This window comes from Protopterus annectens, chromosome 13.part0, assembly GCF_019279795.1.
Source record: "Protopterus annectens isolate FY-2018-M chromosome 13.part0, PAN1.0, whole genome shotgun sequence".
NCBI classification, from domain to species: Eukaryota; Metazoa; Chordata; order Ceratodontiformes; family Protopteridae; genus Protopterus; species Protopterus annectens.
The window spans coordinates 748,555,875-748,579,391 of NC_056747.1; the positions used below are offsets into that span (position 1 = coordinate 748,555,875).

Genomic DNA, 23,517 nt, shown 5'->3' on the forward strand with positions numbered 1-23,517 from the left:
TTATATTTGGTATCCAGGACCATAGCATTTGGTTATAAGCATGATTTCCCTTTAAGTTTGCAAAGAAGAAATGATGTAATATGCCTTGCTTTATTTAAATGCAGTTTTAGCTCTTTTTAGCTTGTCTGATGAAGTTCCTGTATTGTTTTAAACTTGGGACGAAAGTGCTTACAAGCTTTCACTGCTGCTTTGAATAAAATGTTTGCCTGCAACTGGTGCATCTTTTTGGATTTATTGGTTTGTTTACCTTTTGTAAACCTTAAGACTGATGATCTGGAGAAGCATAGTAGATGCAATAATCTTAAATTCATCAGCATTCCTGAAAGGAAAGAGGGATGCTAGCCCCTTAATTTGATGAGACAGTAATTGAAGGAAGCCTTGCAACTTGCCAAGCCAATAGTATTGGAACAGGCACATAAAACTGTGGTCATGCATCTTTTAAACAGCATATTATGACATATGACATATGATCACTTCATTTCTGGATTTTGAAGAAAGGTCGAGTTGGGGTCTACCATCTAGAATGCTGACTTTAGCATACAAGTTGCACCAGACTGTAGCAATTTCCTATTTTTGAAAGGGAAACCCATGGTGCCTATCATTGGGTGAGTGAAATAGTTGGGCAGAAAATGCCAGCTGCACTTCCTGACCACATTACATATATATATATATATATATATATATATATATATATATATATATATATATATATATATATATATATATATATATATATATATATACGGACAGTCAAATGATGATGTTTGATAAACATGTCTAATGAGCAGATACATGCTAGGCCACAACATGCATTGGACAAAGGAAGTGAGGATATGGATATACTTGTACAAGACAAAAGAAGAATGCAGAAGATAGACATTCTTTCATCTTGTAAATCCCACATGGGCAAGAGACATAAATGAAAGGCTCCATTGGGAGCAGATGACAGAGCAAATAGTAAGACAGTTTATTTTCTGACTCTAATCCCCGTGTTTCTACTGCAAATTGATATGTCCTCTCCAGTGTGCTGAGGTCTCTGAGTATGGCAGCTGTTTGTTCCAAATGCTAGACTCAGACATTGCAATACTGAAGGGGTAGAGGAGAAAGTCGCTTCACAGAGTTCCACAAATAGATCCCGAGGGACGTTATCCAATAGTAGTTCTCCCACTTGATCTTCGACTTTTATAAGATACTGAGCTTTATAATTTTCTGTAGTGATGCTTTAAGGTGGTCAGTGCTGTGTGGAGGGAGCATTAGCCTAGTAACCTACTATGAAACCTGTGAACAATAGATAGAAAAGTTAGTTTCGAAGTGGTGTGGGAAAACCAGGACCCAGCTGTAGTTATATACAGTACATGAGCCAACTGGCACAGACAGGTATCTTAGCAACATGTTGGTCAAAGGCCAGATTGCTCTCTACATATGTTCCCAGATCCTCTACAAGTGATGTTTTATTGATAGATTTATTAATTTGGGCTGACAGTTTCCCAAAGGGCATTATAATGCATTTTTGGCTCTGAATTTTTGGCCAGGACTTTTTCATCAATCATTTGTCTGTTAAACCCTCTTGAAATATGTTGGTGTCTTGGGTGTTGTTTGTCTCATGTGTTCAAAAGAGATGATAAAGTGTTGTAATGGGTTGAAGATATTTATTGTATGTAAACACATCAGGAACTGTAACTGTAACATGTATTTATGCTAAATGAGTCGCTTATTACTTAATACACACTCTCATGTGCATCTTCATTCATGTCTGCATTCACTATGACTGTACAAAATGACACTGATCTTGCACATGCTCATTAACTTATATGCACATGCTGTCTAGCTACAGTGGCTGACTAGGTACAATACACATAATGATCTACATTGGGGAGAGATTTATAATAGCTCCCAGTTTATAGTCATCTGTGAACTTGGTGAGCCAGCGGCCTTGAACATTAGACTTGACTTCCGAGAAATCGATGTCAAAAAGGTGAGAGCTGAGCATGGAACCCTGGGGTACTCTGCTAGTGAATGGTCTCTTGGTGAAGGTGGTCTCACCAATCCTGATTTCTTGGGTCCTGTCTGTGAATCAGCTGACAATCGAATGAGTTATGTAGGGATTTATGCCTAGCTCAGCTTGTCAACAATGCCTGAGTTGGGTACTTTATTGAATGCCTTTGCTAGATCCAGTGGCACAGTATGGACTGTCTTACCCTTGTCCATTACTTTGATGACTCTCTCAAAGAAGTCTACCAGTTTAAGTAGGTATGCTCTTCCCTTAAAGCCAAACTGGAATGGGTCTAGTGTCTCTAGGTTGCCAATCGTCTTCTTCTTTCGGCTTTTCCCGGTTAGGGGTCGTCACAGCAGAACTCCAGTCCGCTAATGATTGGCAGTAGATTTTTATGGTGCTGAGGTGCCAGCTCAAAGCCCAACCTTCAATGAAGACATGTCCATTCACGCATGTCTTTCGAATGCCACTTGACCACGGGGAGGACATGCAGACTCCACACAGAAGGTGCTCCAGCCGAGAATTGAATGGGAGAACCTCTTGCTGTGAGGCAACAATGTTAGCACTGCACCACCGCAGCAATCTATCATTTCCATGATAATTCATTCCATGGCTTTGCATAATAAGCCTGTTAGACTGATTGTTCTGTAGTTCCCTGGGCTGCTTAATAGTTCACCCTTGTGGAGGGGAATAACTGTTGCAGTCCTCCATTCACTTGTAATGTAGTCTGTTCCAAGGCTGTAGTTGAAGTGTGCCTCAAGTCGTCCTGATAGGTCATGTTTTAGACTGTTCAGGAAGCAACCAGGGATGTTGTCAGGACTCATGGAGGCATTTTTCTTGACTTTAGTGAGTTCTACCAGTACCTGGTACCTACTAATCATTGGGGGTAGCATGTTGGAGGGATATTTCACCTGGAGGAGCTGCGGAGGACTGGGGGGTGAGGTTTGAGCTGAATTTATCATCCAATAAATTTGCTGCATCATCCTGATCAGTGAAAGTGGTACCATTCACCACCAGTTCAGCACACTGCTGTGTGTTATCTTTAAGGTTCTATACATAGCTGAAGAAAGCCTTGTGATTGTCCTCAGTCTTTGAGGCTATCCTGACCTCGTAGTTGGCCTTGTTAGACTTAGGCCTCTTAGTATTTTGTTTAGTTGTATAAGAGAGCACATTTCTTTAAGGGAGTTGCTCTTCCTGGTTTTGGCCATGAGTTTTCTTCCTTTATTATATACCCTATTTATCTGAGGATTCCACCAGTGAGATTTGTTTTTAGTGTTTGTTTTAGGTTTACATATAGTGCATACAGCAGCCTCTATGCAGCCATGCACATGTTTGTATAGGGACTTTGTGAATGATTTTGTATAGGTAGCTGTGGTCTCGGGGTTAGGGAGAGCCTTGAATTCTGACAAACTGTCACTTAATAGGATGTAGTATGCCTTAGAATAGCTCATAATCTTACTGTTACTGGCTTAGCCAGGTTTTCTGGGTTTATTTTTACTTCAGAGGAGACACCTTTGGGATCTGGCCTCACTAGGGAGGACATGACTTGGGGGGGGGGGTGCAATGCTCTCCCATGTTGGTGAGTACCATATCCAGTATGCTTGATCCTCTGGTTGGAACATGCACTATCTGTTCCAGGGTGTCTGTATTAATAAAGACCAAGAATCATTGTGCCTGTAAGTTTAAGGCCATGTAAGTTTCCCAGTCTAGAGAAGGATAGTTAGTCACACATGAATAGGGTGTTTGTTTAGATGGTGGACACCTCTAGAAGGTTTAGGTAAGAGTTGTGAGATTCTAGGAGCATAGATGGTGACCTGTAACTATCCATGATATGGTGAGGGACTTTATCTATGGTGACTTTCATGTGGATGAGCTCCATGGTATCACCCTGTTTAACCAACCTGGAGGTATGTTTGTTACTAACGTAGATGACAGATACCTCCACCTTTGGCCCCAGCCTGTGCTGTTGTTGGACTAAATGTGTGAAAGACACTGTAGTCTTGCACTGCTGGAGTACTTGCTACCAAGTCTTAGTCACGGCACAGATGTCTAAATTCTCCAGAGTGAGGAGGACTTGAAGAATGTGGAGTTTTTTGTTTAGGATCCTAGCACTGAGCAGTTGAAACAATTGAAAAGCATTGCAGAGTTGTATGTAAGTCAACACAGAGCCTTGCAAGCTTTCCTGATTTATAGCACACATAAGGCACACACAGCTTGAACACATGGCATGCGACTTAAAAGTTGTAAGTTAACTTAAATGCTCCATGTTACGTAGGCCATATGAGTACTGTTTAAATGTTGTTCCTAATGAATTCCTCTTAATCTTGTAATTCTTAAAGCTTTGCTAACATTTTACTTAATGTACTCCATTAGCCAGTGCTCTAGAGTCACTTTTCTGTGTAATTCCTTCATATTCACAAAACTCTTTAAACAAACGTTTGTTAAAAGGGTGAATTATTGTTAGTCCTCCCAATCTCTGGTATTCTAGAAGTAGAAAATATCTCATCAAGAGCCAGAATTACTATATGTGAGGAAATGTTATGTACTGGTTCCATTACCAGAAATCCATTGAAGCCATCAATAACAGGAGGTATTTCTGGACACACACTGTTTTGGAGAATCAGCTGACAAGTCAGACCACTCTTTTCTTTGATATTCTGTTATTTGTATCAAACAGTCTTGTTTAGATTTGCAGTGGCTTGATAAGAAAAAACATCTCTATTTCCTTGAAGGAATTCATAGTTTCGGCATTTTGCATCTCACCCTGTTCTATCATGTTTTTCGCCTTTGTTTCATCTTTTTTTCTTTGTTTCTTTTTCCTTCATATAAGGGAAACAACCACATCTACTACTAGTATTAATAATGGCAAAATGCTGTCTAAAAAATAAAGTTTATTGTTCACAGTGGATACTTCATCCAACTACAACACAAAAAGTAGCCTGCATTTAATAAACATGTTGCCATTGTTATTACTAGTACACACACACACACACACACACACACACACACACACACACACACACACACACACACACACACACACACACACACACACATTCTAGGAGAAGAGAACAAAGGAAACAGGATATGATGCACTGAATGTACATCTTAATGAAAGGCAGTGAGGTTAACACAGCAACAAAGAGAAAAGATATGAAGAGAATTAGAAACATCGGTGATAAATGGGAGGGGGAGATATAAACATTATCTCATAAAATATGATCCAGATAGGATGGTGGGCCTTGACATGCATTGCCAGAGGAGGTGGTGGAGTATAGATCAATGAAAGGCTTTAATGGTTTCCAGAACAGGTCATAATTTGTGAAGAAAAGGTGCAGATGCACAAGCCAGAAATCTTTTATCTTCATCTACATTTGGTGGTACGTAGCAAGATAATTAAACCAGAAATAATATTTTTTGTTTAATTTTTCCACCTCAAAGTCAAATAAAAAACGTATGCTAGTGATAGGGCCTGAATCTCTCTCTCTCTCCATTTTACCTATCATGTTTACTAACCACTTACATGCTGACCCATTTGTTGTGTCAACAAATCACAATAAACTATTTAATTGCTAAAAAACAACCAATTCTTTCCTCACTGTATCTTTAACATCAAAGAAGAAAGTCACATCCATTCATGAAATTATAATAGGAGAGCAATACCTTGACAAAAGTTGATCATTTCTTTGTAAGTTATATTTTAATTATGGAGGATGGAAGGCCATGAATTAGGATGACTAACCTAGAAGAGAAACACAGGAAGGATGGTAACATTATCAGCATGTCATATATTATTACTCTGTATAATGGCAAGTAACTCACAAAAAACACAATAGTTGCCTGGAAAATAGCAGTATTCAAGACAATAAGAGTACCACCATTTCATAACGTCAGGGTTTTAGGGCACCCTAGAAGGTAGCCATTAGTTGTTCTAAAGGAGCGTTTGACATAAAAGTTCCCTAGGACTGAAGCAACAACCCTAGAAAGTCCATTAAAGACTTGTATCAGTTGAAGTTCTTACAGAAGAATCTCAGTAAATGGGTTTACTGATAGCTTCATTTTTTTCTGTCCAGATTAGTGATTCATTGAATAATTTGTAGACTGATTCATCTGAAAAAAAAATTTGAACAGAATTACTGGTTTTAAAGTCCGTCTTATAAGAAACAGGAAGTGAATGAAATAAGCAATTCTCCTAAATAAATGGCAGCTGTGACAATGTGAGGTTTTCCAACCACTGGCTACATATACAGCACACATTACCAAACAACAGTACATTACACTTTCATTCAAAATGCATACTTACAAACCAAACTGGAATACTAAGTATGCACAGTTTACATGTTCACCATTGGCTGAACTCTTACATGTGATCAGCTTTTGTGGGACAGTAGAAGAGCATATCTAATCGATATGTTTTGTATTGTGCAAAAACAATACAACAGGGTTGTGCAGCCTCATATAGAATGGAAGACATGACATAATGAGTTGACTTGCAGTGGCATAACCTTTATCATGGAGAAAAAATTGAACAGAAAACCAGAAGAACATGTTTGAGGGTAGAGAAAATGGAGCTAAAAGTGATAAATCTATTCAGAAGAAAGTGATTGATAAATAGACAGTAAAACATAATGAAACACAAAATAAACATAACCAGTGACCTGCATATATCTTTCTTTCCCTACAGTGCACGCCAGATAATAACTTCATTCTTGATTGTCATCCTGTGCACGAGAACATCATCATAGGAGCTGGCTTCTCAGGTGGGTCTCTGTTCATATTGTTTGTCTCAAAGGAATGTTACCAGTCTGTGAAACAGAGCCTGTCTGACACTTGAACAAAGCCAACAAGGGTTGTGGTAGACAGTACAAGTCTCAGAAGTGACTATATAATGTTAAAATTAACAACAAATACAATGACTTTGCATCAGAAAAGCCTCAGACAAATGAAAGCTGTTAACAGAAGGGTCCAACCCACAAGATAGGTACCATATGTTGTTTAGCCTCTGAGCTGCACAGCGGACCCACATTTAGCATTAATATTCACAAATATTCTTCTGTGGCACAGTTCCTAGATGGGGTGCCTTCTGTGTGGTGTCCGCATTTCTTTGTATACCTCTGCAGGTTTTTGTTAATTCTCTAGATTTCAATCCAATCTGAATGGTATGTCATTAGGTGAACTGCTGATTACCCAGTTGAATGTTTGCAGTATCTGACTGTGTGAATTCACAGTATAATGTAAAAGTATCCCATCCATGACTAGTTTTCTGCTTTGTGACCACTGTTTGCCAGATTAGGCTCTAGCTCCCCAGTGACACCAAACAGGATGAAGGAAGAAATACGCCAGAATACTATAGTGAGTATACTTAAATATGTCGTATTTAATGTGTTGCAAAAAGTCAAAGTAAGCCAGCTCCAGTTGTATGGAGAGATAAATCCTTCAGTATGTCCTAGGCAACTCTAGCTTAATTAGCAGTTTGGGTGAGGATGGGAGTGGCAGGACTGCATCATTGGAGCATAAAACCTGTGAAGAATGTGTAGTAATGCTTCACATGCATGAAACTAGGGATTCATTATAAAGAGGCACCCTTCCTGTGGTAGGCAGCATGCAGCAAACCCAAGGGAGCTGTTGCTAGGGAGGAAGATGCACTACCATGGGTTAGGTAGGTTGGTCCGCAGAATTAGCAAGCTGGCCTGCTCCCAACTATCTAATTGTTATCTCTGGGAAAGGATTTGCCAATTTGGTTACAAAGGAAGGAACAAATGGGCCACATAGCTCTTACTATCCTGTCCCAGCATCCACCCCTTGGAATAAACGGGCAAAAAAGCCACAATGTCATTAAATTGTCATACACCCTATGGCAATACTACATTGATAACTACCTATTAAAATAGTAGCACTTTGCGCAAGCAGAAAATATCTTCACATTCTTATCTGCTACAAGTCACAAACATCATACTGAAGAGAATAATAAGGAGGGCTGTGTATATTCTATGGATAAAATTCTATTCAGCAATATGTGAATTGAGTTGTCAGAAATCCATATTGTAGCTAACAATAAATAAGAGAATAAAATAAGAATACTGCACGCAACAGTGAAGGGAAAATTTTCATCATTTAATTAATGGTTGCAGTAGCATTAATTTTTCCATATATACAAGGTTAACTACAAACAGGCTGAAACCGTATAAAATTTATAAACACACACACACACATTGGCATAATGGTTAAGGTCTTCACCTCCCATGCACAAGGTACATAATGGTTAAGGTCTTCACCTCCCATGCACAAGGTACAAGGTTCGATCCTGACCTCTGACCAATGCCTATTTGGAGTTTGCATGTTCTCCCTGTTTCTTTGTGGAGTTCCTCCCAACTCCAAGAAAACATGCTGAGTGTTTTCATCTCAAACTCACCAATATTGGGGGCAATGGGCAGCAGCACATATTCTATGTGGTGTCTTATAGGAGGAAGAGTTGTACAGACCAACCATTTTGGGCATCTACTGTGGTTCACAGTATCTTCAAGATAGGAGCCATGGCAGGGCTACCCACTCAACAGTGTAAAAATATGGCTGTGAGTGATTTGGTCATGTTGACTAATGTTGCTAAATGGGCATGGATATTTGCCGGTGATAAGTTAGTTAAGGACCTGGCCTACTCTGACATATGTCAGGGACCAATGTTAATGGTGGGAGGGGTGCATATGCACCTATTGGCTAATGTGTACCCGCTCTAATGCCCAGCAGCCCAGGGCCAATAAGCTACTGGCCAGCTGGTGTCTAGTTGCCCAGCCTGGATTACCTGGGATAGCTCTGCTAAGCGAAAGCTGGACATAAAACCTGTCAAACATGAACTGAGAATTGCTACACTTATTGTAGGTTCACTGACAGGACACCAGTTGGAAGTGGATTACACAATAGTGGAGGCTGGGCTTCCTATGTATCCAGGAGACAAGATGGAAGGGCAGTGCAGTGAAGCCACTTGGCTTGAGATCCAGAGTCGGTACTCAGAAGGAAGACAAACTAGAAACAGTGTGGGAATTATGGTGAGAGAGAGACTTCAGAAGGCAGTAAGGAATGTCATCAGAGCTAGTGACAGACTCATGGCAATCAGACTCCAGTGTAATGATAGGGCAGTCTTCATAATCTCAGCTTATGCCCCACAGCAGGGTTGTGATAATGAGGAAAAGAGGGCATTCAGACAGCAGTTACAGGATCTACTAGATAAAGCAGGACAACATGAAAGTATGTTGATAATGGGGGACTGGAATGCACATATCAGAACAGAGAACAGGATATGGACTGCCTGGATCCACATGGGTGGGGCAACAGGAATAAAGAAGGAGAGACCATTCTAGACTTTCTGTTTGGCAAATGGCTAGATAGTAGCCAAAACATGGTTCAGAAAGAGAGACAGTCACAAGATCACATACTAGAGGGCCAACATGCAACTCTGTAGACTTCCTCCTAGTAAGGAAAGGGCACTGGTGTAGAATCAGTGATTGCAAAGTCATCTCCAGTGAAACAGCTGGCCCACAGCATAAACCACTGGTTGCCACAATCATCTGCAAGCAGTGGTCAGAGAAGGCTCTAAGGTCAACAGAGACCAGGCTGAAGACCTGGAAGTTGATTGGAGAGAAAGTACAACAGTTCAAGGTTCAAGGTACTCAAGGCTCTAGCACCCCAAGAAGAGGAGGAAACAGGTGGAGTTGAAGAAGAATGGCAGCACCTCAAAACAGCATGTCTGAGAACTACAGAAGAGATATGTGGCTGAGCTAGATATGGGAGTAAGATACTTAAGGAAAGCTGGTGGTGGAATGCAGAAGTCCACAAAGTCATCAAAAGAAAGAAGGAGTGCAGGAAAAAGTAGGAGATAGAAAAGACTGACCAGGCTAGGGAGAAATACTGGTTGGCTAACAAAGAGGTTAAAGAAGGAGTTGCAATAGCAAAGAACAGAGCATTGGGGGCACTCTACCAGCTTCTGGAAAGTGACTCAGTAGGTGGCACAAAGAAACTATATCAGGTTACAAGGCAAAGACAGAAAGATAAAAAAAGATAGTCAGACGCGCTTCGTAAGGAATGCCAGGAACAACCTGCTCACCAGTCCACAGGATATCAAAGGCAGATGGAAGGAGTGTTTCCAGCAGTTTCTGAAGGAAGAAAACCCCACAGAAGCTGTACTGCCCAGACACAGCCTATAATGAAAGAAGAAGAGGAACCCACCCTAGAAGAAGTAAGTTTAGCACTAAGAAAAATGAAGTCAGGAAAAGAAGCAGGCTCAGATGACGTCACAGTAGATATGAAAAAGATGCTGGGTGAGATAGGGGAGAAACGACTCCAAAGGGCACTCATAGCAGTGTGGAATGAAAGGCACATCCCAGATGACTGGAGAATAAGCATACTTATGCCAGTGTAGAAGAGTAAAGGGGACATCCACAACTGTGGGCAGTAAAGAGGCATCAAACTCCTGTCACATTGCATGAAAGTCCTGGAGAAAGTGGTTGATAAATGGATACACAAAGTAGTAGAATGTAAGATGGCAGATGACCAGTTCGGATTTAGATCAGGATGCAGCACAACTGACCCAATGTTTGCAGTGAGACAGACAGTTGAGAAGAAGCTCCGGATGAGGAAAGAGTCCAACGGGGTATTCCTAGACTTAGCGAAAACATATGTCAAGGTCCCAAGAAAGCTGATTTGGAAAGTACTGCAGTGATTCAAAATCCCAGAAGTATTGGTAGAATTAGTGCAGGCTATGTACAAGGACCGATGACTCAAGTATGAACAGTGTTTTCTCTCATAGAGAGGCTCCCAGTGGGACTGCGTGTGCATGAGGGTTCAGCTCTGAGCCCACTGCTGTTCATACTGGCGATGGACTACATTAGCAAACAGGTCGGGGGGGAGACAGATGATATGGCATTACAGGCAGACTGAGCAAGAACTTCAGCAAAGGGTAGGGGAATGGAATGTAAAACTGTAAGCACATAGGATGAAACTAAGCACAGATAAGACAGTGGTAATGTCAGCAAATTGGGGAAATCAGAAGAAGCTGAGAATTGAGATAGAAGAGAAGATAGTGGAACAGGTTAATAGCTTTAAGTATCTTGGAGGGTTGGATGAGGAGAAGGGAAGTCTGAATTAAGAGGTCAAAGCTAGAATCAAAGGGGCCACAGCCAACTGGAGTAGAGACTCAGGCAAAGTGGATGACAAAGAATGCCAAAGAGGTTGAGGTGTACAAAACAGTGTTGTGACCAGTACTACTGTATGGTACAGAAACCTGGGCAGTAAAGGCAGATCAGATGAGGAAGCTAGAGATGATGAAAATGAAGTGCCTTAGAAGGATGGTAGGATGCACACTGTGGAACAGATGAAGAAATGAGGACATAGCAGAAGCCAAAATAGGCCCAATGATTAAAGAGAACAGATTATGGTGTTTCAGACATGCAGAAAAGCAGAAGATAATCCAGTGAAGAAGATCTGTTACAGACAGGAAGAATGTAAGAGGAAATGAGGATGTCCAGCAAAGAGGTTGATGGACTGTGTGAGAGAAGACCTGTGACAATCAGATATAAGTGCTGAAGAAGGCATGAGTGTGGCATTGAATCGAGAGAGATGGTGACAGTTAACACAATACCCGACCCCATGTAGAAAATGGGAAAAGGGGGGTTGGTGATAATGATGATGATACACGTATACATATATGTGTGTGTGTGTGTGTGTGTGTGTGTGTGTGTGTGTGTGTGTGTAAAATATGTTCATTACATGTGTATATCTATAGCAACTATATCTATATGTATATGTGTGTATGTAAATATACTTAGAGATAGCTAAAGGCAGATTACTGAATGCTTATTTTGATGAAGTATGATTTTTTACAACCCTACAAAATAATTTTTTGTTTGTGTGTATTTGCTGTTTCTTTGTGGTTGTACAACCATGGCATTTCATATATATATAAATATATATATATATATATATATATATATATATATATATATATATATATATATATATATATATATATATATATTACACACATACACACACACATACACACACACAAAGAGAGAGAGATGTCAAGGGATGAAGCACCCTACCAACAAAAATAATTTTTGGTTTTGTATGTATTGTTTACACTGTATTTATTGTGTTGGGGGTATGTTCTGTTGATTTTTTTCTGCGACAAATTGCAAATGGAAGCTGTATATCTTCCTTTTGTGATTGACCGTCTAAAAAAACTCCATCTATACTATGTGGCATATCGTCTACACAGAGGCAATCTCTGCTTAACATACAACATACACTCCCCATGGAATAGACTGCCCATACATGTCAAGCAGAGCACCTCCTTGGCCCTCTTCAAAAGAATCTTGATGATTGGATGGGAGATAGGAAATTCACCCCGGGATCATGTCAGTCACCCTGCTAGACAGGAGTCCAGAGAAGTAAATATCGTGGGAAGAAATATCCAGGGAATTGTTATGGCTAGGCTTGTATAGGCCCCCCCAACACTTTGCACCCATAGTAATTGCCCCTTTCACGCCACTTTAGCTGAGCTACTGATTCCACTGTACTAGTTAGTCTTTTGGCACCTGTGCCTATATCCTATGTATTTCTACCATATTATGCATATAGTATATAGTATGTAGTGTATAGTATTTGGTTCTGCTTTGTTATTTGTGAGCAGCATTTGGATTTCTACTTCATTAGTGACCTCCATATATTGATAGTAGATAAATAGATATACTTAAAATAATCTTAACAATATAATATTGATAGCAAAAATATATAAACTGAAAATTTCAGCAAAATCTAACCACATCCAAAACCAATGTTTTTGCAGGCCCCCCTGAAACCTCTACACCCCCTGCTAGTTATATATGCCATCTCAGAGGTTGCATAGTAGTAAGGAAATTATATAAACCTTATTGTAGTATAATTTCAATTTTGTTGATAGTTTGCATTTACATATTTTGAATTTAGATATTTTTGCTGTTGACATTATGCTTAGATTATTTTAAGTTCCCACATTATATCTAAATGCACTATATTACAACGAAAACATCCAAACTCAGCTGGAAAAATATCAATTGCAAAAGGTCAAAAACTCAGAGCTCAACAGACCAGAACATGTGTCAATACACAGCTATTGTGTACGCATGATCTAATTTTTTAAAAACATACTAACTCTGTGATGACACAAACATTGTGTAAGAGCGTATTCTCCAACCTGGAAAATTGTTCATTCTCACACACCTATCGATCAGCTGCTTATTCTGTCATGTGATTGACTAGACAGTTGTCGGCCGCTCACACATGCAATACAATACAGTGCTCCTATATATGTGTGTGTATATATATATATATATATATATATATATATATATATATATATATATATATATATATATATATATATACATAACATACCTACACACTCATTTGCAGAGCCAATGGACAATAAAGCTAATTTCTCCTTGTATCTATATAGCAGCCAGAATACTATTACTGTTCCTCAGCTAGCATAGTATCCTTAAACATGATCCCAAATTTTCACTGGGGGTATATGTGTGTTGAAAGTCTACTTAATGGGGGACAATGTTAGTCACAGTACTGGGTATTGGACAATATGTCTGAGTGTCTTCATGGCCTCCATTGGCTATAAACTTTTATTGAAGCCCTCTCCAAAAGACTTGTTACCATGGTTGGCATAGCATTGATTCATCCTAAACCTCTCCTCCAAATTTTATGATACCATGAGACTGCAGCTCATCCTTAGCTCATCAGTTGCCAGTCTACTAACATGTGCTACCTCAAATTACTGACTGACAATCTATTGTTGCTGCATAACACTGACTCTTCTTGTGAGCAGTATGACTGCCTATTTAATCTGGAGGTAGGCCTTTCATGTCACTCAGTTGTTAGAGTTCACCATACCTCTGCATCACTACCACAGTGCAACATTAACACTAAGCGCAGGTACTAAATGAATCACTTCCTAGGTCTTTTAGGCCTATGAGGCAATGCACCAAGACACCTAAACCTCATCACCAAACTTAAACCTCACCCACTATGTTCACAGCAACACCATCTAATACAGCACTCACAACACCTTCATCTGATACAGCACTCACAACAATACCTCCAGCTGATACTGTACTCATAACACCAACATCTGATACAGCACTCACAATAACACCTCCATCTGATACAGTGCTCACAACAACAACACCAGCTGATACAGCACTCACACCACAACTTCCATCTGATACAGTATTCACAACACCACCTCCATCTGACATAGCACTCACAACAACATCAGTTGATACAGCACTAACAACGCCTCCATCTGATAGAGCACTAACAACACCACCTCAATCTGAAACAGCACTAACACCACCACCTCCATCAGAAACAGCACTCAGAACACCACCTCCACCTGACGTGGCACTCACCACACCAGTTCCATCCAATACAGCACTCACAACAACAACTCCATCTGGTACAGCACTCACAGTAACACCTCCAACTGATACAGTACTCATAACAACACCTTTATCTGATACAGTACTCACAATAACACCTCCAGCTAAAACAGCACTCATAATAACACTGCCAGCTGATACAGCACTCACAACACTGCCAGCTGATACAGCACTAACAACACTGCCAGCTGATACAGCACTCACACCACCAACACCATCTGATGCAGTATTCTCAACACTACCTCCATCTGATATAGCACTCACAATAACACCTCCAGCTGATACAGCACTAACAACAACACTTCCAGCTAATACAACACTCACACCACCAACACCATCTGATACAGTATTCCCAACACCACCTCCATCTGATGTAGCACTCACAACAACATCAGTTGATACAGCACTAACAACACCTCCACCTGACACAGCACTCGCCACCTCACAATGACATCTCCATCTGCTACAGCATTCACAACACCTCCATCTGATACAGTGCTCACAACAACACCTCCATCTGATACTGTACTCATAACAGCACTTCCATTTGATACAGCATTCACAGCACTCACAATAACACCTCCAGCTGATACAGCACTCTTAACAACACCTCCATCTGATACAGCACTCACAAGAACATCTCCAGCTAATACAGCACTCACACCACCACCTCTGTCTGATACAGCACTCACAACAACACCTCCATCTGATACAGCACTCACAACACCTCCAGCTAAAACAGCACTTGCAACAACACTTCCATCTGATACAGCACTACAACAACACTAGCTGATACAGTACTAACAACAACACCTCCAGCTAATACAGCACTCACACCACCACCGGCATCTGATGCAGTATTCACAATACCACCTCCATCTGTTACAGCACTAACAACACCTCCATCTGATACAGCACTAACAACAACACCTCCATCTGATACAGCACTAACAACAACTCCATCTGTTACAGCACTAACAGCAACACTTCCATCTGATACAGCACTACAACAACACTTCCATCTGATACAGCACTAACAACAACACTTCCATCTGATACAGCACTACAACAACACTAGCTGATACAGTACTAACAACAACACCTCCAGCTAATACAGCACTCACACCACCACCGGCATCTGATGCAGTATTCACAATACCACCTCCATCTGTTACAGCACTAACAACACCTCCATCTGATACAGCACTAACAACACCTCCAGGCTCCATCTGATACAGCACTAACAACACTGCCAGCTGATACAGCACTAACAACAACACCTCCATCTGATACAGCACTAACAACAACACCTCCATCTGATACAGCACTAACAACACCTCCATCTGTTACAGCACTAACAACAACACTTCCATCTGATACAGCACTACAACAACACTAGCTGATACAGTACTAACAACAACACCTCCAGCTAATACAGCACTCACACCACCACCGGCATCTGATGCAGTATTCACAATACCCCCTCCATCTGTTACAGCACTAACAACAACACCTCCAGCTGATACAGCACTAACAACAACATCCCCATCTGATACAGCACTTATAACACCACCTCCAGCTTATATAGCACTCACAACACCACCAACAGCTAATACAACATTCACAAAACCATCTCCAACTGACATAGCAATCACAGCAACAACATCAGTTGATACAGCACTAACATCATCTCCATCTCATACAACAGTAACAATATCACCTCCATCGGATACAGCACTAACAACAACACCTCCAGCTGCCACAACAAGAGTCACTTGGGTTGTATTCCTAAGTTATTAAGGCTGCCCTAGAATGCTGCCACATATTATAATGTCCTAAGAATTAAACCTTATAATCAGATGTGCTGATGCATCACTCACTAGACTCATCAAAGATATAGTGACAATAAGTTGTTTACCAGAAGCCAGAATTCTATATATGACTTGGCCATTGCTCACATAGGAGCATACGACTTTACATATGAAGACAAAACATGGCTGAGTTCTCAGTGTCTTTATGAGCCGGACAAGAAACTACTATTGAGCAGTATTTTGTCACTGCAAATGATGCTATAATGCATACAAAAAATACTGATTCAGCAATTGGCTCAGTAATTGATGTAATGGAAAGGGATCCAAAATAACCAAAGCACCCAACTTCCTTAATATTTAAGATGTTAGCAATACCACCATACAAACTACCACATCATTCAAATAACTTGGCATTTGGCCAAACCAATCTCTTAATTTTCAAAACATATGCAAAAAGATCAACATACTACTGTTCTGGGGAAACAAACTATCACATTTTCTGTCCAAGCCAGGCAAAGCTGTCATAGGCAAAGGCATACTCTTATCTCAACTCGAATATGGACTACCCATTATAGCTGCAGCCTCTGAGAAAAATGTCACCACCTTACAAACCATCTCCAATAAAATTTGCCAGTTCATTACTAACTTCCCCAATAATGAACACCACTGCCTACCTCTCACCAAAGCTAAATGGCTTCCAGTACATTTGAGAGCCAACCTCCTACTAGGATCACTAATTCACAAAGCCCTTTCCTCCTGAGACATCAACCCATATCACTTATAAACTTTTCATCAAAACTCCCACATATACTCTCAGGGGTACCTTTCAATCTCAATCGACCCTACTAACTATGAAAAAAAACCCTGTTGTACTCATGCATTCTCCATCATAGCACCTAAATTATGAAACTCAATTTCTCTCTCAGTCTGAGATGTCCAAAAGTTCTCTGACTTCAGACAACAACTCAAAGAACAGCTCTTCACCCAAGAAAAGTGCAGCTGTGCTCATTCTGGTCATGTTGCATGAATGGGGCAGCATTCTTTCACACTCCTCTATCTGTATTTCATCCTTTCTTATCTCATCTTGTCATCCCCTTTACTTACTGCCTCTCATTCATCCTGCTTCCCTCTTCTCGCACATTTTTTCTGTCTTCTCCCCATGATATCATTCATCCTGCTTCCCTCTTCTCTCTGTATGCTTCTCGCACATTTTTTCTGTCTTCTCCCCATGATATCCTTTCTTGCAGCTGTTCTCACTTACCTGTTCTAATGCCTTCATACGTTTGTATATAATGATATACTGCTATCCCTGTAGCATAAGCCATGTCAGTCATTATGGCTACATCTTACCCATAAGGCTCTACTAAGCAGAATTTCATTTTCCATCCATATGTTGTAGCATAGTCTTGCATCTGTAAATATGTGTATATATCTCTATATATGTGTGTGTGTGTATGTATATATATATATATATATATATATATATATATATATATATATATTATAGAGAGAGATAGATATACATACAGATATAAGTATAGATATATGTATATATATATTTGTTTTTAGCATATCCCTGTACTTGTAAATACTTTGTTCATTTCTCATGTGATTCTATTCACCTGACTATACCTGCTAATGGTCTATTTTGATCAATGCACGACTCCGGCAAACAAATATAAGTAAATAAATCCAATGTGTGTCAGCTTAGAAGAAGGGGGTAGACACTCCTTCCTCCTTCACCAGAGATGGTCTTCATCTTTCCTTCTGGGCTTCTGCCTATTGGCTAAGACAGACTCTACCCGCATTGTGCTTTTTAGGCTAAACAGTTTCAGACCTTTCTGGAAAAGAATAAAAACTGACATTTTATTTGAGCACCATCCCACCCAGCTACCAGTAGGTTAGTGGAGAGGTGTATTCAAGGCTTAAAGAACATTTTATGGCAAAGAGCAATAGAAGCAGCAAACATCTGGCCAGCAAATGATAATGTCACACATAATATAGCTGGCCAGTAGCTAGTCAGTCACCCACTGTTTTGTTCCTGGGCCTTTCCAGACAGACTTCTGCACAAAGCAGTACTCCATAAATGCAGTTTATTAAGTCAGGACATACATACACCTCCTTATGGTAACCAAATTCAATAATGAGGCAGGTAAATCCGTTTACAGCCACTACATCTCTAAAATTTGGAACTGCCTTCCTGCCCATATAATAAGTAACAACTCCTCAACCCAGTTTAAGAAACTACTTAAAATACACTTCCTGAATCATAGACTATGCTCCTGTACCACCCCTGGCTAGAAATTCATTATTCTTTGCTATCATCAACTAGAGTAATATTGTAACTACAGGTTTGTATTGCCCATATGTGTAGATGTAAAGTCTCATCATTCACAAGAAGACTAATTGTATATGCATATTCTCTAAGGTGTAAGAAATGTGTCTTATGTACGTTGTCAAATGTGCCTTTTTCTTATACTTGTTGTCTTATATGTTAAAATTGTTTTTGGAGCTTTTCTCCCCAGGCCTCCACTGAAAATGGACTTATATCCAGTTGGAGTCTCCCGGTTAACAAATGTAAAAATAAAATAAATAAATAAATACATGGACAGCTTTGTGATGCATAGAATGTGGTAGAAAAGGGGTGTATGGGATAGTAGTAAAGGAAGAAATTAACATGCAGAGGGCAACACAAGTGGAAGATGTATAGGAGTGTGGTGGGCGAGGAGGCATGGTAGCATTTTTTGTGGAGCACAGCCCCTTTTTCCTTATATAGAGATGGTGAAGGGGAAGCATGACAGGAAAAATAGGAGAGAAAGAGGGGTTATGTGGATATGTAGGTGCAACAAGCAAACACACAACAAGGCAAGCTAATGTGGTGAATGCGCACACACTAGGATGGGGTAACACAGGATGAACAGAGACACACAGGAGCAGAGAAATGGTGACGGCGAAGGCTGACAACACACAAAATATGGGTCTGAACATAACTGGAAAAGGCAACACCAGTCTGGGGACAGAGTATGATACAGGCAGTGTGCCAGATGCTGTCTAGCACAGCAAGAAATTAAACTGACCCCTTGCCATCAGACTGATGAGCATATCCAATAGTGTGGGCATGTTTCTCCTGTGGTGGCCCAATGGTGAATAGAAGCTGGCTGTTGATGTTCTCTCCAAAAACTTTTTAATGTGACTAAGCTATAAATCTGGCTTGATTTCAACAACATATTCTACCTAGTTCTGCAGCTGTGCCTGTCCAGTACAGGCAATGGGAATGGGTACCTGCCAGACAGAGGTCACCGTCCCATGTAAGGAGATATTCCCACCCCTGTTAGCCTCTCTAACTACAGCCTCGGCAGTATTGAACCATGGTAGAGGCACCAGCTTCAGATTCTTCTTCCTTTGGATTTGCAGCATGAACAGACATTGGGAAGTGAGTGTATTAATCTGGTAGGTGAAACAGGTATATATGAGAGGACAGAATATTACAACAGTACCCAGCACCAAGCAGCAGTCTGCAGGGATGAGATCCTATTCTGCCCTTGCTAGGAGGAGTGAATCACATTTGTGAATTGTCATAGACAGAGGAAAAGGTGGCAGCATAATACATATAACCCCCACCACTAAACCTATGGTTTGACCCTGTGTACAAGTATGCAGACCTTCACAGAAATATGGCCCTGCTACTTGGTAACAGAAAGGTTAGCATACTGGCACCCTGACATAGATTTGCACTCCTTCTCCATATATGGAGATCCATATACTCAGTCATCTCACAACATCGCTTCCCATCACAAAAGTAGCCTCTCCCAGTACTCCACCATGAATAGAAATAACATATGCCAGAAAAGTCACATGCTTGCAAGTATCACAAACATGTCTTTACAGGACACTGATAACAATTATCACAAATAAAAAAAATGCACAAAGGCAGACACTTACAGTACCATTAGGGGTGTTGTTGCCTAAGCTCTGCTGCTCATTGCTCGGGATTATCAGGGTAACAGTGTTGCAGGTCATCATGCCTATGCCTGCACTGTTTACCTGTTCTGCTTATGCCCTTGGCCCTGATCGGACCCTTGGACAGATCATACCAGGTGTCATCTTTCCTGAAAGGTCCTTCATAAGACCCCAGTATCCACCCTTTGAACTGGTCATGAGGATAACACAAAGTGAGTTTTGTCTCCTTGAATCAGGCAGGTGATCTCTGCTCAGCAGTATTACAGGGAGATATTTCCATATGATTATAATAGTAGCTCATGCATCATGACTACAAGCTCAAGTGGCCCAGCCTCTCACTGCACAATTCCACAATCCATGCCCACATGGAAGTAACCTGAAAAAATCCACATCTGCTATATCCCTGAGGCTCACCTTGTCAACAAGCTGCATTTTTGACAATTGAGTATGAAAGTGTAATAAGGTGATTTAGAAATGTTCATGGTGTATGGGTTTATTTGTCTACATTTTAGTCATCCTGGTATATAATTGTGGTATTTGCAAGCAGCACCATTTTGAATGCTATCTAGTGCATGGTATCACAGTAAGTCTACTGTTTTAGAGAAGTCTCTGGAATACATATACAGTATCATTTCTGTAGTAAGATGTATTATCTAACCTACTTAAAGGTGTCCTCAGAAAGCTTAGGGTATTAAACTCAATACTTCAGTGTCATTGGTGTCCCACTATGCTCAGGTGTACCTTCTGGCTGTTACCTATAACAAGAACATATGTACGTCAGTATCTTAGATTGCAAACCTGACTGCTATACATAACTTATCATAGGTGTACATCAGAGGACACATGTTCCCTTTACCTGTATACTCCATGTACGACTATGTGCTTTAACAGGGAACATATTAGAGTATCATGTATGGACTACATTTCTCCCATACATACATCAGCATTTCTTAGAGGCATGGCCCTGTAGAGTGTCTCTGAGCGTACGTGTGTCAGATACATGACCAGTATCTTTATGTAATATATCCCAACCTTTGTACTGCTTATAGGTTATTTATTTGCATTTTGATAGATGGCATCTTAACACTGTCATCTGTATAGAGTTTTAAGCTATTTTGTCTTGTTTTCACAGGTATCATGTCCACAGAACATGATGGTAGGCAGAGGCTGGATAACCTCAGCCTTGTGAGAAAGAAATCCTAGCGCAGTCAAGATACTGACCATTCTCTACACTATCATGTGTGACAGTGACTGGCCCATGATGTCAGTGCTGGATGTCAGTGCTGGGGGTGGGTATAATCACACAGTCAGCAATGTTGTAGGCATTTCGCAGACCTATCAGTTATGCCAAGGTGTAGGTATTATAGAGAGTGGATAAGAGGCTGCCACGTGACATTAACAGATGTGAAGGAGTTTATGATTTCTCTGAGTGAAAAGATTAGTGAAGTTAAAATCCATGGAAGTGGAGTTCCGTGGAGGTATGGACATCAGTTCCAGGATGGTCCAATTCCCATATTTCACAGTGGAAGGTACGCCATGTTAGTATGAAGTATAGTCAATGTCTTTATAGACATAATGCACATACAGAGTCTAAGTTGGCCATAGTATCCCACTGCGTATTTGTTATCACAGGAACATCAGAAATAGCAAAAGCAGGAAAACAGGTTAAGATAGGTGTGTATTATACATCTGATGTTGTATGAATACCTTTGTAAATGTCTTCCTTATGGTGGGACATCAACATAGTTATTCAGTGCTGGTCTTCTTCAATCTCTTTGTGATTTCCGACTATCTAATACCTTGTACCACATAGGAGAAACAGTGTACCCACTAAGGACTTTCTTTACAGGCTTTCACTCAATCACCTTTTACCTCTTTTACTGTTAAAAATTGTTTCTTCAACAACAGTTTGTGATATACACGCATACACTATTAAATCCATACATTGCTTAGGCCTAAATATTATACTGTATTTTGTTACTGCACTAATATGAAACTATCTTATATGCTTATATGTAACTGTTTATATAGTAACTAACAAAATATTAAAAACTAGCAATGTAAAAATAATTTTAACATATTATGTTTAAAAGTAGAGAGCAATCAAGTCATTATCTTCAGGAACTCAGTACTATCCTGTAAGAAGATATTGTGTACTTATTTGCATCAAACTTGGTTTTCACTACATTTCCATTAGTATATTTGCATCTAGTTTCCTCAGCCTCAATCACTGAGTATATATACTTGTAATTATTTGATTTATATAAATGAAAAAAATATTAAAAAAACCTTATACAGGAAGCTGCTTATTTGCTTGGTACAGAGTACATGACCTGGCCTTTCTTGGCTCTTCCATCCATCCACAGGAAAAAAAAATGGCTATACTGTTGTGACATTGGGTATAGGTTCATAGATAGGTACTAGGCTTTCGGCCAAAGGGCCTAAGTAAGCCTAGCCAACAAGGTTCCCTGGCTTACACCACCCAAGAAAGTTAATTTGCTGTGCCCCTGTCGAGCAGAGCCACAGAAGTGATCCCGGGGGTGTATTTCCTATTTCCCATCCACTCAAGATTTTTCTTGAAGAGTGCTAATGAGGAGCTTTGCACAGGTAGATGATAATTCCTTGTCGATAATCAGGGAGTGATTAAGGAGATGAAACAACAGAGCCCTAAGGGGCTGATATAAACTGAAAATCAGGAAAAGGAAGCATATTGAGTATGGAACAACTACAAAATTAGTGCCACTATTAAGTACAGAGGATGCAATTCATATCAAATTGGAATGTATGCTGTGGTTGTTCTCAAGGATGAATTCATCCTGAAGCTTCCCCAGGTTTCCATCCTTATTACACATTGGACAATTTCAGATAAACTTCCAATGTGTGAAGTCATTACAAGAAAGGTTCTGAGTTATCACAGTTCAACACATGATTCTCAACTTCAGTGCTTCTTGCCAGAGGAACACATGTTGCATGTGTTATCATTCAAATAAATTCAGGACACTGTCCTTAAAGCAATGATGAATAGCCATCTTGAAACTCAGTCTGGGTGGTACAGATACAAAGACAGTAACCGTTCTATGACTGTTATGACTTCCATAGCACCCAGCCTTTCCCGAGTTAGTAGTCAATGGAGAAACAGGCTGGAATTTGTGTTGCAAATATGTCATTTAGATGCACAGCTGTTACTGAGGGACCTGGTGCCAGCAAGTTGTTAAGACCTTCTCTTTTTACACCTACAGAACAGTGCCCAGTGTATGTTCTTAATTCAGAC

The 23,517-nt window shown here is 40.2% G+C and overlaps 1 protein-coding gene across 2 annotated transcripts in view; it reads left to right on the top strand.

Annotated features, from left to right (window-relative positions):
* PIPOX (pipecolic acid and sarcosine oxidase) overlaps positions 1-23,517 on the top strand; it is a 443,801-nt gene that overhangs the window by 342,573 nt on the left and 77,711 nt on the right. For both annotated transcript variants that reach the window (XM_044054438.1, XM_044054439.1), the window contains exon 7: positions 6,678-6,753. In XM_044054438.1, the coding sequence (XP_043910373.1) occupies positions 6,678-6,753 (76 nt within the window). The remainder of the gene's footprint in view (positions 1-6,677; positions 6,754-23,517) is intronic.